The 12,208-nt window shown below is 41.0% G+C and overlaps 1 protein-coding gene across 1 annotated transcript; it reads left to right on the top strand.

Annotated features, from left to right (window-relative positions):
* The first annotated feature begins 7,859 nt into the window (after positions 1-7,859).
* On the top strand, positions 7,860-12,208 carry LOC115024745 (G-protein coupled receptor 26-like). Its single transcript, XM_029456566.1, has 3 exons — positions 7,860-9,006; positions 9,676-9,789; positions 11,663-12,208. Exons 1-3 carry the CDS (start codon positions 8,339-8,341, stop codon positions 11,889-11,891), a joined length of 1,011 nt encoding a protein of 336 aa, XP_029312426.1. The 5' UTR covers positions 7,860-8,338; the 3' UTR covers positions 11,892-12,208.

The following is a 12,208-nucleotide window of genomic DNA, read 5'->3' as shown; positions in this document are numbered from 1 at the left end:
TAAATGCGTGGATTATAAAAAGCAGGAAGATTGTTAAGTAGATAAAAACAGGACTGACTTTGCTTTGCCACAAGGAGGAAGCACTGATTTCATTTATCTCCAGTCCCAGTTCATTTGTGAGTCATGCGATACTGCAGTGTTTCACTAGATGGCAGGAGTGCATGATTTAAAGATTGAGCTCGTGACAATAAACTTCTAAGATAATCTTTTTCTGGCAAACTAAATGATATGTTAGTATAGGTATTGGAGCGCACAGTCTTTTATAAACCAGCCACCTGAACAAACCTGAGAGTCACTCCTTGCTTTTCAATATGGATAACAGTGATGGCTCTGCTGTCAACCAGGTTTCTATACAGAATATGACTTTTAAACAAGACATATTGTTTGGTTGTAAACCTCAAGCGTGATTGTGTATTTATAAAAGGCTTGTTGCACACTTAATCGATCTTATCCTTTAGGGATCTGATCAAGTTTCCATCCACAGAGACTCGTATCGTATCTCTAAAATAAACTATACCTTAATGATGTAATGATTGTTTGCCTCACTGTGTGTGAGCTGCTGCAGTCGCCTGCAAACTAGAGAGAGCGGCTCCATGCAAACACAAATCAAAAACAAAACAAATTAAAGTCTCATATTCATGTAATCATACTGATATAAAATGAATTCTCTGAAGACGAAATCTGCTGTCATCCCCTTGTTGCATTCTCTTCATGCTGGCCACGATAAGCCGGAAATAAAAGAATAATTGCGCATTAGCGTTTCTAATTAAGGTTTCTCTCAAAGGTGAATGGAACACTGATGGAATTTTTCTGGGGTTTATTAAATTACAGTGGAATCAAATTAGGGGAGCAAATTAATCCTTGCAGTGAATTAGATCAGTGAATGAGAAAATTGACTTTTCAACACAAAGCTGTGGATAAGAAGGCAGGATTGGTATACAACTCAGAAACACAGCAGGTAGTTGAGCTGAGATGAATGTCAAGGATGGATGGCAACAATCCAAAGATGTCCACATGGGTTACATGTACATGGAGGTGGGGGGGGGGGGGGGGGGGGGGGGGCATCCAGGAAGAAAATCACAGTAGCAAGAATCATATTATTATCATATTTCTTATCTCAGAAAGGCAAGACAAGTGCCCTTGGCTCCTCAGTGTGTAAGCTTTTATTCCTACATTCTCCTGCATTGATTTATCTTCTCAGTGACATACTGTGCTGTTGCCTCCCAGCACTGTATTTTCCATGCATTCCCACAACATACACTCACAAAGTCTGTCTAGTTTTTGCAGTGATACACAAAGGTATGCATCCCAGAAAAAAAATCAAATCTTCTTGAGTGCACCAAAGCGTGCCAGTACAATGCTCCTTCATCATCATCATAAAACTGTCACTGCTTGAGAATGATGAAGATAAAGATGAACTTTGTTTTTGGCTTAATATGTACATTAAATTCACTCATTTGCTTTCTTGCAGAGAGTTTGATGAGAAGATTGATACCACTCTTATAAGAACAGAGCAAATCCAAAGAGGAGATTAAAACTGATTCACATGTTATATCAGGGAATATTTTAGTAATCAGAAAAAAGATTTTACCGCACCGTAAACTTGTTCATCACACTCACACAAGAGGGATATAACAAGTAGGGATTATATTTCAAACTGTACACATTTTCTACATTAATTATATTTACAGTAAGTGTTTACTGACTGCAACATGGGATGAGTCTTCTGTACGCTGCCAACAGTGTCTGTGAAGCTCGTTAAGATATGAATTATATTACCAGGTCTCCATGGCAATTCATGTACTTCACGTCCAAACACAAAGGGATGGGTATAATCTCACCTCCCACAGCCTCAGATCATCACTACATAGTGTCTTTTTTGAGTATGCAGACATTTTTTAAATAACTACTCTAAATTTAGAATCTGGCTACATCGCTTCAACCTTTGTGCCAGTGGTGTGCATGTTATTTTGGTATTGTTTTTAATAACAACTCATTGTCTTTGGAATGATTGGTGACACAATGGTTTTCTATCCATTGGGCAAAGTTAACCCAGTATTGATTGATGCTGCATTAAAATTGGTACATGTTGACCTTGTCATTTTAAGTGTGTGACACTTATGCTAACGTGCTCACATAGTGTACAGTACATACTTGATTTGATGAGCTCTTGAGAAATTCACTCTGAGGTGTGTGTGTGTGTGTGTGTGTGTGTGTGTGTGTGTGTGTGTGTGTGTGTGTGTGTGTGTGTGTGTGTGTGTATTACCTCCTATTACCTGTTCCGTCTCACTGAGGTGCTGTACCCAAGGGAACAAAGCTGTATTCCTGAGCAAGAATAATCTTTATGGATTTTTTGGATACCTGCCTTTACTGTCTATGAAACAGGTTTCAGTTATAGTTAATTGGTTTCTGCTTTTAAGGGGCAAAACAGTTAATATTGACAAATACTGATTATATTTCCTGGGTTTCGCTTCAAGGGGGGATTCTGACTATTAAGTGTGCTTGCTGATCTATAATGTGACAATTGTAAAAATGGTTTGAACACAAAGTGAATCAAAAATTGCTACGAGTCATCATAGTAAAACGTGATGGATCATCTCTCATGTGGGATGATTTTTTGGTCAAATAAAGGTCAAAGTTCAAAGACTTTTAGTCAGTTGCCCCAGGCTTTATGGCACGAAGAGCGGACTGATTACTTGTCAGATCAGCTCTTTCGTGAGCTTTGGTATGTGCTGTCTTACATTTATCACTCGACTGTACACACAACAGGTTGATTAGAAAAGACCATTGTAGTAATGACTACAATATGACGTGTTTGAATTGCATACTGATTTAACTGGTGTCAGGAAGGAATATTTCAATTCCCATGTCAGCGTGGACAAGAAAGCTAATCAAGTCAACCTGCATTAGAAACAATATTAAATATAAATATTATCTAATGAGAAGATCGGTACATTGCAGAGTGTGTTTGCTTCCAGCTGTAGGATGTAGCACAGGCTTCAAAGAACAGCTGATAATGACACTGTCAACTCATCTGTGAAATAAACAGATGGAAGACAGAGAGCCTCATATATTAGTTGCTTTATGACTTGGATTGCCACCTTCAAGGGTGAATGTACAAAAATATTCCTCCTTTATATTGTAACGTGGCGAAAAAAAATCCCCCTTTTTTCTTCTGCCGACATTAGCCAAATATACAGCTGTGAGGTTCAACAGCTTTACATAATTATACTATAAATCTGCAGAAGCTGAGCACATAGGCTTGCATAATACTGTCCAGTTCCACATTTAATTACAGCTTGATGGTTCAAATATTAGCAAAGATGCTCAAAACTATTTACCACCCACTGTAAAACTCTAACATCATGCCATACTGAAATCTTTGGTTTTGTACTTTAGACAGTATTTGCAGCCATGAGCAGGTTGTCGCACTGCCAAAACCCTCCCAGATCCATAATGAAAAATAAGCTTGTACTTCATAGCCCGGTGCCTGTAATGACAGTGTTCTGATTATAAATTGCTGATGGCGGCGAACTCAGTGCTGGGTTTCCTCGACATCGCCATAGCTATCGTGAAATGAAAGGGGCCTCAGAGTGTTCAGAGGGGTTTGGTGATGCGCTGCCCAGCCAGGCAAACAAATGGAGGACATGGGTAACAGCTTCATATCAGGGAGGCTTTTCAAACAATCATATACAGCACTCATGTTACATTAGCAGCTCCGCAAGGTGCTTCTGGTTTGTTTGTTTATTTGCCCGTTTTTTTTACGGACAATATACAAACTTGATTTTCATGAAACTCGGTGGAAGGGTGCAGCATGGGCCAAGGAGAAACCCATTATATTTTGGATTGTTCACTTATGGAAAAGTGCCTTTTTACTTCTAGTGCCTTTCTAGTTACATTACTTAGTCTTACTACAGCATTTTAATTTAGCTGGTCAAGGTGCAGCTAATTTAAAGTACTTCTGGATCATGATGCATCAACAATACATTATAATATATAAGATTATATGTCGTGTGTGCAAAGTCTTTATCTGCAATGTGACTAGCAACTAGTTATAACTGGATATCACATAAATGTAGTAGAGTAACAAAAAAGTGACATAAAATAGAAATACTACCTAAAAAATGTACATAACTAGTGGAATAAAGGTTATTTTTCACCATTGGGCCGTTTCACTAATATGAACAATACATGAGTTATATATATATATCAGTATATATTAAGCATCAAAAGTACTTTTAAACGTGCAAGCTGTCATACCAGTCGGTTCAGTATCAACCAGGTTGAAGAGGAGCTAGCACAGAAAGCTAGCATTATTAGCTTCTCTTCGCTTTCACTTGCAGGTTTGTATAAAACATCTTGCCTGAGTGAGTCTCCCTCCTGTCTTCACCTATGAGACCTTTATGAGCCATAACACCGTTGTGCCAGCAGTCAGCTCATACAGTATGAATGCACTCTTCTGAGTTACATAACATGTCGTCTCAAGTCTGAGTTTTGCAAGTTTTCCCATTCATTTACACAAAATTCCCCAGACTTTTTTCTAAAGTAAGTTCCTCTCAACTCAACGTATAAATCCTGCGTCACTAGTTGTTCAAAAATATAAGTGACACGTCTATATTCAAAAGGTCAGTCGGGAAAACGTAGAAGCTAAAGCGTACATCTAGGTTTGAAATTTACGCCAGCCTGCCAATCCGAGGGAAGTCAAGTGTGGAATTGGAACTGGCAGCGAATTCAAATCCACACTGTCACAGCAGAAAGGAAGAGTGCTGCAGGCTTTCTATCATGCTACCGTCTCTCACAGTCAAGTCCTGCATTTGTTAAGTCTTCTGACAAGAGGCATTATCTTCAAAGGGCATATTTGCAGAGTTGAGATGTCTTGACTTGTCTAAAACACAGTAAACACAAATGATTGAAGCGACACGAAAATCCATCTTTACATGTTTAGAAGACAATGAAGACAATGCTAAGAGTCTTTCACTTGGTATAACATGTAGGCAGACGTGGACATTAACTAAACAGGGAAAGCGTCCTACCCCTTAAACATTTAGTCATCAATTTTGGTAGTCGATTAATTGTCCTTTATCAATAAATAATTAGAAAAATCCATTGGTTCCACCTACTCAAATTGTGAGGATTTTATTTATATTTTATATATATTATATTATTGTTTCTAAATCTAATATCGTTGGCTTTTTGACTGTTGGTTGAACAATTCAAAGACATCTTGTTGGATTATGAGAAATTGTGATGGTCATTTTTCACCATCTTTAGATATTTTATAGACTAAATAATTAATATTTTAACCCGAAAAATTATATTAATAGATAATATTAAAAGAAAGTTGTTGGTTGCAGTACGAAAGTCAACTAAAACCTGCCACCACACTTTCATGCACAATATGCACAAACTCATCAATGTTTTGTAAAGAAGTATGATGAAATTATGTTTTTTGTGCTTACTTAATCTGTGAGACACCTTCGAGCAACATCAGACAAAGGAGCTGCTGTGCTGTGTTAATTCAAGGTGATATCACCTGAGGCCACGAGGCTTCAAAGCCCATGTGTACACCTCCACTCAGGCCTCATTTACGTAGATCTACTTAGACATAATGCGCTCCAAAAATACAGCCTTTTTTGTTTACAGGTGGAACAAAAGAGGACATTTTGTGTCTTTGAAAAACATGCATTCATATTTATCAAAAGCTATTTTCATGCACGCCTATCTAATGTGGAATGGTGCTTAATGGCGATGTATGTGTGGCTTTTTTCTGACTGATGCATCTTTAGCAACAAACTCAATTTTAGTCACTTTTTTTACCAGCCGTTCTAAAGCTTTTCTGTCGGTTGGTCGGTCCACAAAAATTTTCCCACTCTTTGGGGTCTACAGTTTTCCCCCTAGGAGGCTGATATTTGACATCGTGGTCAACTGTTTGTGAGGTTGTGTTAGAGCAGGGGTGTCAAACTCATTTTAGTTCAGGGGCCACATACAGCACAATTTGATCTCAAGTGGGCCGGACCAGTAACATCACAGCATAATAACCTATAAATAACAACTCCAAATGTTTCGCTTCGTTTTAGTGTAAAAAAGAACACATACATTCTGAAAATGTTCAAATTGTACATTTTTTACAAAACATTATGAACAACCTGAAATTTAAGAAAAAAAGGTGCAATTTCAACAATATTATGCTTCAGTTTATCATGTACACATGTGCATTTACAAATCACAGTGTATCTACAAAGGCACAAAACATTTCGTCACAGGTATCTGGAACAGTATTCTACTTTATGATCAAAACAACACATTTTTACACTTTGCAAAGTCATCCCGTGGGCCGGATTGGACCCTCTGGCGGGCCGGTTTTGGCCCCGGGCCGCATGCTTGACACCCCTGTGTTAGAGGGATGCGTGTACGTGTTAGCAGCTGTTGAGAATTCACACTTGTTTAGGAGAAAATATGCCAACTATGACAACAAAACCCATCACAAGTACACTCCTCTCACCCATGCACATTAAATCACTCGATGCTCTCAAAGCTATATTTTTAGAAATGCTTTTTCTTAGACATTGTCAGTGGAGCTGGCATTTAATTATGAAAAGAATAATTAAAGTGATGAGTACCAAAAGTCGCTCTTAAGTCTGAGATCAACTGGTGGCTCTGTGCTGATAAAGCCTCTGAACTGACAGGAGAGAGCTGCACAAGCAGTTGCATGACACCGCTCAGAGTGTGCCTTTCTCCAAAAAGATGGTTGCCCCCCGCACATGTACAAGTAGAATGCTGTAAATGCATCATTCATAGCCAAAGCCTTACTCTGTGCCAAGATGGAGCTGCATTTCAGTTTAATAACACCGAAAAGCTGACAGGGTTGTATGTCCTTCCCCCTGCAGAAGCCTTCTCTTTGCATCAGGAGCAAACATCAGCCCATACGCCACAGACACCATCACAGGATGTCATTTTAATGAGCCTCCCTTTCAAGGAAAATCTCTTTTTATCCCCATCTCCTGTTCCTGTTCACCTATTGCCACCCATGAGAATGGAGAGAACACGGTGGCCTGCATAGTATCACATCACCACAGTCAAATACAATGTGCATGTGTGTTGCAGTAACAGTAACTCTTTCCGCCCACACACTCTCACTCTGACACCTCCCCTCCCCTTATTGCAACCACAACTACCACCTCACCCTGTTCCAGCGCCTTCAGTGGCTCACGTGCCGCAGCACACTCCGATGAGTACCACGCTTCAGATTCTCCACACTCAAGTCCAGAAGGGGAAGCGGAGTGCGGGGGCGTCATCCGGCTCCAGCTGAACAGAAGATGTTGCTCCTTATCAATCTGCTGAAGCAGATGTAATTAGTAAAGATGTTTGAGTTGGAATGCAACGATGGTTCAAACCAATGAAACCAGCTAAACATGAATTATTTTGTCTTTTAATAATCAGTTTGATAAAAAAGATTAGATTAAATGAGCCAGAGTAGAAAGAAGAATCACTTGACGATTGACAGTTTTGCATCAACCTGTTTTTTCGGGATGATTTCAATATTTGAATTCAAATGATGAGCTGCTTAACAGGATACTGTGTGACAGTTTTCTTTACCTGAATATTCTGCCTGTATTGTGTCTGTTTTCATGACACTGCTGGTCTCCCTTGAAAATAAATCCAAAGGAGGCATTGAAGAAGAAAAGACAACAAATACACCTTGAATACAACATACAAGGGTAGCATCATTCAATGTGTATGAAATTCATAATAAATGATTTATTAAAAAAAAGTGTTCTAATTAAAAAAAGAAAAAAAAAGCATTTTAGACACATAAGATCTGGAATTTATTCTTACATTTGTTTAACTTTTCTTTCTGCAAGTTTCGATTATTTGAAAGGACTCCAGAAGGAATCCCTACTTCACTCTTGTTAATGTTCTTTTACTGTTTCTTAGAGGAGACGGGGGAGAGATCAAGTAGCCCACACACTGTGCAGTGTGTGCGGAGGGGTGATGCCTCGAGAGCGCATCACAGGACGACACAACCCCACTGCAAGACGCAGTGCCAGGATAGAGCAGCTTAGGCACGAGAGCTGGTTTCCTTCAGGTATTAGAAGGAACAAGGGGGAATTGTCTTCGAATCCCTAAACATAGTTATTGTCATGTTTGAATCCTCCTGATCATCTTTGCTGGCTCGCGTACAGAGACAATGTAGTGGAGAGAAAAAGGGGAACTCCACCGGTGGAGGGATCTGGGGATGCATGGACACGGCTATGGGTGATTAATGCCATTCTGCAGCTGCAAAACAAGACTGGATATGCGCACAAAAAGGGGATAAGTGAGTTTTGGGGCCCACAGGATGGACACTGCGGAGGTGATTCTCTCTATGTTGGTGGTAGTCATTATCATAGTGTCGTTGCTGTCCAACGTCCTGGTGCTGATCTGCTTTCTGTACAACCCGGAGATCCGCAAGCAGGTCCCCGGTCTGTTCAACCTGAACCTCACCTTCTGCAACTTGTTGCTGACCGTGTCCAATATGCCACTCACTTTGGTGGGACTTGTCAGTAAGGCTCAGCCGGGAGGAGACGGCTTCTGCCAGATCGTGGGCTTCCTGGAGACATTCCTGTCCACCAACTCGATGCTGAGCATGGCAGCTTTGAGCATCGACAGGTGGATCGCGGTGGTGTTCCCCCTGAGGTACCACTCCAAAATGCGCCACAAAGACGCGGCTTTTGTGCTCGGGTACACGTGGACGCACTCCATGTCCTTCTCCACGGTGGCCACCTGCCTCTCCTGGGTGGGATATCACCGGCTCTACGCGTCCTGCACGCTATCCAACCCGAGGGCGAGCAGTCGGACCCAGTTTGTTATCTTCACCGTCTTTTTCCACTCCTTCTCCTTCCTCCTGTCTTTTATAGTGCTGTGTGTCACATACCTCAAAGTGCTTAAAGTGGCAAGGTTTCACTGTAAGAGGATCGACGTTATTACAATGCAAACTTTGGTGCTGCTGGTGGATATACACCCCAGGTGAGCTCCTTTAACTTATTATTCCTGTTTGTATTGCTCCTGCATCAGGCACGTTTTACCACCAATCTGCACTGTATACTCGCAATTGGGAAGCAGATAAGGAAATATCAAGATTATGTTAGAAGAGAGCAAATCAACCCTCTGTTCACAAAGGGGGTGGGGGGGGGGGGGGGGGGGGGGGGGGGTGGGTGTGGAGTAAGTGAAGTTTGAGCCATCAGTCATTTTCATATTGATTTTAAAGCCTAAATGTGCAGTTAATAGTGCCATCTTTGCATTGATGTGTGTCCTCAGTATTCAGAGGGGAGGCACATTCTGATTCTACTGAAATGCCATGCACTCTAAACCCAATATATAGTCTGTGTGTGTGTGTGTGTGTGTGTGTGTGTGTGTGTGTGTGTGTGTGTGTGTGTGTGTGTGTGTGTGTGTGTTTCAACACATTTTGTTGAAATTGTAATTCCTCACTTTTTGTTTCATTAGTGTCTTTGAGATACATCTATTATGTTACCTCAGCTCATCCTCCTATATTTAACCCATGCACAACATAAATAAAACAGAAGTGCACCCACCCCTGGCTGTCTTTTGTGATATCTCTAGAGACACTTTGTGGTCTTCCCTCACAGTGTCTCGCTGACACAAATCTACTGAACTGTCTGTGGATTGTGTTTCTAGTGTTCGCCAGCGTTGCCTGGAGGAGCAGAAAAGGAGACGACAGAGAGCGACAAAGAAGATCAGCACCTTCATTGGCACCTTCATGATCTGCTTCGCTCCCTATGTGATCACAAGGTGAGAGAGGGAAACCGCACACTGCGGCGTACGCAGCCCTTTTTGTTCTGCTGGTATCCCCACAACCTCCCTCCTCTGCTGTCAAGCCCCCCCCTCACCCCACCGCCCCCCTTCTCTCTGCCTCATCTCTGCTTACTCTCCACACCGGCCAGAGTTGGAAGATGAGATTGGCTGACCTTGTGATAAGTAATATGCCTCTGCTCTGCTGTTGCTGCTGCATTAGCACTTTTCTCCTCAAGTTCCTCGGGTGCATCAGTTAGTTAGGTGGAATCCACTCTCATCAATCACTGGACAAAGAGTGGGTGTCACTCGAGGCCTCGGGTGTGAGACACATAAGTAATGTCCAAGATAAACATTACATTAAAAAACAAGGAGTAAACAAATAGAGACGTTAACATGTTCTGTAAGACTTGAAGTGTCATTTCACCCAAATTACTCATTTTTTAAAATTAATTTTCTAACTTTACACTTTTTTCAACTCTGTTTTCCAAAGAATACAGAGTCCTTGGTTGTTCTAGGGATTATCCAGAGTAATAGGAACACAAATGTTAACATACTTAACCGCTTAATAACTGGAAATGACCCAATAAATGCAACTTCAGACATCCATCAAGTTACAACTTTGGGAAAAACTGCAAGTGAAACATCCACAATGCATTGTGGTTTTAAGTATACTCCATTAACATCTTTAATTAAAATCTTAAATTGGGAAAGGTTGGTCGATTTTGGAATAAAACCAGGTTGTCATAAAGTGAAATATTGTGTTTTTCATCCACTCGGACAACAAGCGCTGACATTTTGTTGTGTTATCAGTAAGCTGTCAGGAATGAATGACCATAGCAGCACTGTGCATGCTCTCATTCTGCAGATGGCAGTTTACTAATTACAATCCCAATATATTACTCTAAAAGCTCCTCCACTGCCTCTCAGATGCTCATTTGTTGTCAGGGTCATCATGTGTATAATATAAACCCGTCGCAAAAAAAAAAAAAGTCGCAGCTGACTTAACCTCCTATTCGCTCTAGTGCTGTGGAGTGTGGGGTAAATGCCAGTGATGGCTACTGGCCCATGTTAGGCCAGTGTGGACAGAGTAATCATACAGAGTGCAAGTGAAGAGGATCAGCGATTTTTTAAATATCATTTATGACACCACTTACGGTTAAATGTTTTCATACTTGACAAAATAAATTGTGTCAAAAGCACCAATTTTATGTCTTTATGAGTATTACTGAGATCACTTTAAGATGCAGACAGCAGGAAAGGCTCATTAAGAGCCGCTTTAAATCAAATATACTTTATTTGAAGGAGTACCTTGTTCCCCCAAAATGATGGAAGAACATACTGTCCTCTGTCCTTTATGGTTTTCTGTTAGTCCTCAGTTTCATACTGTATTAAATAACAATCAGAGTTAATTGGCTTGTTTCCAGACACTCATTCCTGCTGACACAGGTCTGTTTTATTCCTCCGGTGGCTCTATTTATCCCTTTTCTTTTGACAATCATGCTGCTGGCTGCAAGTGAGAAATGAGCCGAAAAGTAGCCTCACGCTGTAAATCCACCCGCCTGAGAGAAAGAGGGAAAAACATACATGTAGTTTCACTTGACAGCTGCCTACATTTGAACTTTAATAATAACTTAAGACAGAATAAACACTTACTCAGATGTTTCTGTTAAATAAACACAATTTGTTTTACATACTTTCAGTAGTAAAGAAACACTCTGCTCCCAACAATATAAAAATTAGTTATGAGCAACAATGTCTTGCAAATGGAGTTCTATTTCTGCATAATAAGCTTAGGGCATGCATGCTTTTTCAACCATGCCTTTCCCCTGCACTCCCTCTCTCACCACCCTCTCTTTATGCTTTCCTGCAGGATTGTGGAGTTATTTCCAGCGGTGCCTATCAACCCCCACTGGGGAATTGTCTCCAAGTGCTTAGTTTACAGCAAGGCAGCCTGCGACCCCTTCGTGTACTCCCTGCTCCGACACCAGTACAAGAAGACGTGCACTGACATCATCAACAGGCTGCTGAAGCGTAGCTCCTTGAACGCATCCGGGCGCGGGCACGAGAACCAAGTCAACAGCATACCGACTGCAGAGTGACGGGGATGCGGTCTGACCCGGCAACTGTCAGGGAAATATGAGGCTGATTTATCTTCGATGAAGAAGATAATAAATATTACTTGTTCCTGTCCACGTCTGCTTAAATTTGGACTGACATGCCAAAAGGAAGTTACTACAGACAAGGGCAAATCCCTGCACAGGAATACCACTGTGCTTGCATACTGAAACTCCAGAACAGCAAATCAGTGCAGTGGATTTGTGAGGACAATAAGCAACGGGAGATTTCACATTCACCTGGAGAGACAGATGCGCTCGACCAAGAAGAACGGCCAGTTCATAGCCTCATTATTCTAACT

The sequence above is a fragment of the Cottoperca gobio genome, chromosome 19 (genome assembly GCF_900634415.1).
Source record: "Cottoperca gobio chromosome 19, fCotGob3.1, whole genome shotgun sequence".
In the NCBI taxonomy this organism is placed as follows: Eukaryota; Metazoa; Chordata; class Actinopteri; order Perciformes; family Bovichtidae; genus Cottoperca; species Cottoperca gobio.
This window is presented reverse-complemented; position numbering and strand designations above follow the sequence as displayed.

Excerpts from the sequence above, each read along its gene's own strand:
- LOC115024745 (XM_029456566.1), top strand. The coding sequence starts at position 8,339 with ATGGACACTGCGGAGGTGATTCTCTCTATGTTGGTGGTAGTCATTATC. Across the intron at positions 9,007-9,675 it reads CTGGTGGATATACACCCCAG|TGTTCGCCAGCGTTGCCTGG; the intron begins GTGAGCTCCTTT and ends TTGTGTTTCTAG. Across the intron at positions 9,790-11,662 it reads GCTCCCTATGTGATCACAAG|GATTGTGGAGTTATTTCCAG; the intron begins GTGAGAGAGGGA and ends GCTTTCCTGCAG.